The sequence below is a fragment of the Salvia miltiorrhiza genome, chromosome 6 (assembly GCF_028751815.1).
Source record: "Salvia miltiorrhiza cultivar Shanhuang (shh) chromosome 6, IMPLAD_Smil_shh, whole genome shotgun sequence".
Classification (NCBI taxonomy): domain Eukaryota; kingdom Viridiplantae; phylum Streptophyta; class Magnoliopsida; order Lamiales; family Lamiaceae; genus Salvia; species Salvia miltiorrhiza.
Window position 1 is genome coordinate 41,868,719 of NC_080392.1, and position 3,689 is coordinate 41,872,407.

The 3,689-nt window shown below is 33.2% G+C and overlaps 1 protein-coding gene across 1 annotated transcript; it reads left to right on the top strand.

Moving 5' to 3' along the window:
- Nucleotides 1-1,440: 1,440 nt before the first annotated feature.
- Nucleotides 1,441-3,322, top strand: LOC130989653 (60S ribosomal protein L18a). Its single transcript, XM_057913694.1, has 4 exons — nucleotides 1,441-1,644; nucleotides 1,758-1,873; nucleotides 2,174-2,237; nucleotides 2,738-3,322. The coding sequence occupies exons 1-4, from the start codon at nucleotides 1,630-1,632 to the stop codon at nucleotides 3,077-3,079; spliced, it is 537 nt and encodes a 178-aa protein (XP_057769677.1). The 5' UTR covers nucleotides 1,441-1,629; the 3' UTR covers nucleotides 3,080-3,322.
- Nucleotides 3,323-3,689: the final 367 nt, after the last annotated feature.

A 3,689-nucleotide genomic window follows, 5' to 3' on the forward strand; every position in this document is an offset into this window, starting at 1 on the left:
TGTGTAATTGCTCCATTTTGTTAAATATTACAAGATTCAAATTGCAAGTGAACTCAAGGATGAAAGCTCAAGTGATAAATTCAATGCAACATCAAGTAATAATGATTCACTCACAACACATGCAATTGGTGAACTGAAGTGATGATGAGTCACTTAAGAGATCTGTAGATGAAGCTACACCAGTTGTGATGAACAAGAAAGGCAAGAGAGTTGCAATCAAGAAAGAGAAGATTTCACGAAGTCAACAAGGACTTACAATTTTGCTTTGTAAAGATGATAAAAGGAATGATAATATTGCCATAAATCTATACTATATTAAAAAGGAAGTTTCCAATTTGAAGTCAATTTCAAATTAATTTTAAAATTGAGTGACAATTTTATAGTTATAATAAAATTGAAGGTTTATATTTAAAGTATATATTTTTAATTTTATTTTTATTTTCTTTAACTTCTTATTTATTGTTACATTTCTTTCCAAAATTGTGAAATTCGATTAATTATAAAATATTTAATATGGATATCAAATTAAAAATCACGATAAGAGCTTTAATATGATACTCCCACCGTCCCGGCTTTTGGTATGCAATTGAGAACGGCACAGATTTTAATAAAGTGATTGGTGTATTGTGAGTGGAGTAAGGGTCTCACATTTTATGTGAGAGTTAAAATAATTAAAGTGGAGTAAGGGCTCCACCTACTTTTACTAAAAATAGAAATGAATACCAAAACAGGAAAGTTGGGACGAAGGGAGTATATATTATGAAAATATTTGATTTTAAATGTAAAAAATAAATTTGTTTAAATATTAAGATTTTTATAAATTTCTCTCTCCTCTCTCATCTTTTTTGAATAAATATATTTTTAATTCTTTTTAATTAGTATTTTATTTTTAATTTTTTTAACTTATTTTTTTATTTTTGTTTTCATAATATCAAATTCTATAATTATGAAATCTTTTATATTTTTTAGATATTCAATTCAAATATATTTAATTAAAACTATTTTTTATTATATTTATAAATATAATAATTAATTAGTATTAATTTTATATAAATATAAAAATTAAAAATATTTTTCCGTGCATTGCACGGGATGCAAATGCTAGTATTGTATATAAGGAAGTTTTTCAAAATGTGTAATATTCTATGTATTTTTTTTATATTTAATTATAATTTAATTTGATGTCATTTAATTTACTTACACACAATAACTTATATTTAATATATGTAAAATATTATTTTAAAATAATGCTCGTCGTGCAACGTACGAATTAGTGTATTGGTGATAATAAAAAACCAATTTTCCCGGAAATCGGTGAATTTTACTGCTAATTAGCCCATTTCTAATGGTTTCGCTATGTTGGAGTGGAGACATATGGAATACAGCCGTGAATATGTCGGAAATATAAAGTGGTATTTTCCCCTAATTATGACACGGGCCCAGTAGAAGAAACCCTGAATCGGGAAAGAAATGAAGCCCATATTGGAAGATAGGCCCAACAATCAAACCCATTTGAAACTAGGGTTTTTTTAAGTCTTCATCACCATCTGAAATCGCAAAACCCTACATTAGCCACTCTGCCCCCCGCCCACAGGCTAGAGGAGAGAGAAAATCTGCACTCCGGCGAAAATGGTGACCTACAGAGTATGCGCTCTCTTTCTCTCTAAAATTAAGCGTTATTGCAATTTCTTGTGTTTGCGATTTGTGTGTTGAAATGATGTGTACTGATCTGATTTTGTGAATGGCGGTGTTTGCAGTTCCACCAGTACCAGGTGGTCGGAAGAGCTCTGCCTACGGAGACGGATGAGCACCCCAAGATCTACCGCATGAAGCTGTGGGCGACCAACGAGGTTCGCGCCAAGTCCAAATTCTGGTAATTTTAAGCTTTACTCTACCTCTCATAATCGGATGTGTGTGTTTGTGTGGTGCTAGATTCACTTGTGTTCATTATTATATAAAATACGATGCGAGAATTTGAAAGGAATTGCTACTATGTTTTGTAAAACAATGAGATAAATTAGTTTTTGTTTTTGTGGTGAAGAAATCCCAACTTGAGTTATTTCATAAAAAAAATGATTGGTGTTTTTTAGGTTCTAATTAGTACGTGATTTTGGAATTAAGGTACAATGGGATTGAGATTGAATGTGTCTTATAATGATGTTTATCTCTGAAGGTACTTTCTGAGGAAGCTGAAGAAGGTGAAGAAGAGTAATGGTCAGGTTCTAGCTATCAATGAGGTATATTATCTCCGAACCTATTCATTTTCTTTATAATATCTTAATAAAGACGTGTTGATTGAATTTAGGCATCTATTGATCAATTTGTAATGGTTTTTTAATGTGATAATGTGCTTTGTGCATCAAGTCATTTTATGCTGAATGTTTTGTATGTTTGTATAATAAAGTGACCTCGTTTATCTTCTGCACTTTGGAACTCTTGATTTGCTTCTAGATAGATTGAAGGTTTTGCACATATATACTTGTAAGCAGAAACGAGCACAACATGATTATACATGTCATCTTGTTGGTTAAGTTTGTTTTCGTATCCTGTTTGCAGCAATTAATTATTACCAGAATGTATGTGATTAGCATTCTTGGATTTTCCCCTTAAGAGTGAATATTTGATCGAGGTTCATTATGCAAAGAACACTATATCATGTGCTCGATAAAGTGTTCGTTTCTTCTTGCAAATCATTTTTGTAATGAATTTCCATTCCCTGTCATTTCTATAATGATAGATTTTTGAGAAGAACCCAACTACAATCAAGAACTACGGAATCTGGTTGAGATACCAAAGTAGGACTGGCTACCACAACATGTACAAGGAGTACCGTGATACCACCTTGAACGGTGGTGTCGAGCAAATGTACACCGAAATGGCCTCCCGTCACAGGGTCCGCCATCACTGCATCCAAATCATCAAGACTGCCACCGTCCCAGCTAAGCTTTGCAAGAGGGAGAGCACAAAGCAGTTCCACAACTCTAAGATCAAGTTCCCCCTGATGTACAGGAAGGTGAGGCCACCAACGAGGAAGCTCAAGACCACGTACAAGGCAACCAGGCCCAACCTATTCGTGTAAAATGCTCAGTCATTTGTTTGAGGATGCGATCACTATATTTCTGCAAGTACTTTCTGGTAAAGAAATAGCAGAAACTATTATCAGTTTTGACTTTTGCTGGACTCATACCATGCCGTGTTTGTTTGCCTTGAACATTAGACTTTTATTTATAGGGTTCGTTGAATGTTCTTATGAATTTTGGATCTCCGGTTCTTATGTTCCTTGTCTCGTTTGCTCCTCTATGCGTTTATTATTTGGATTTCATCTGCGGCTTTTGGTTATCTGGTTATTTTCAAGTATTATTGAGCTCTTTTACTTGATGAATTCAAAAATTGTTGAATTTGGTATTATACTCAGATATCGATTGTGTTTTGGACGCATGATCAAATTATTGAAAACAACCATTTAATATGATGAAAAGAATCAAATATAACACTGTAGTTAGCCTTTGCATGGGGAGTCTTATGTCAAATCCTCCGAACACCAGCAAGAAAATCGTTTTGACCTAAAAGTAACGTTGTTTTTTTCTCTAGTCACTTAAGGCTCATCTCCTGCTCATCTCGGATATTCTAAGGAATGATGTTTCTTTCTCTAGTCACTCCCCAATGCCCTCATGTTCCTTGGAGAAGTA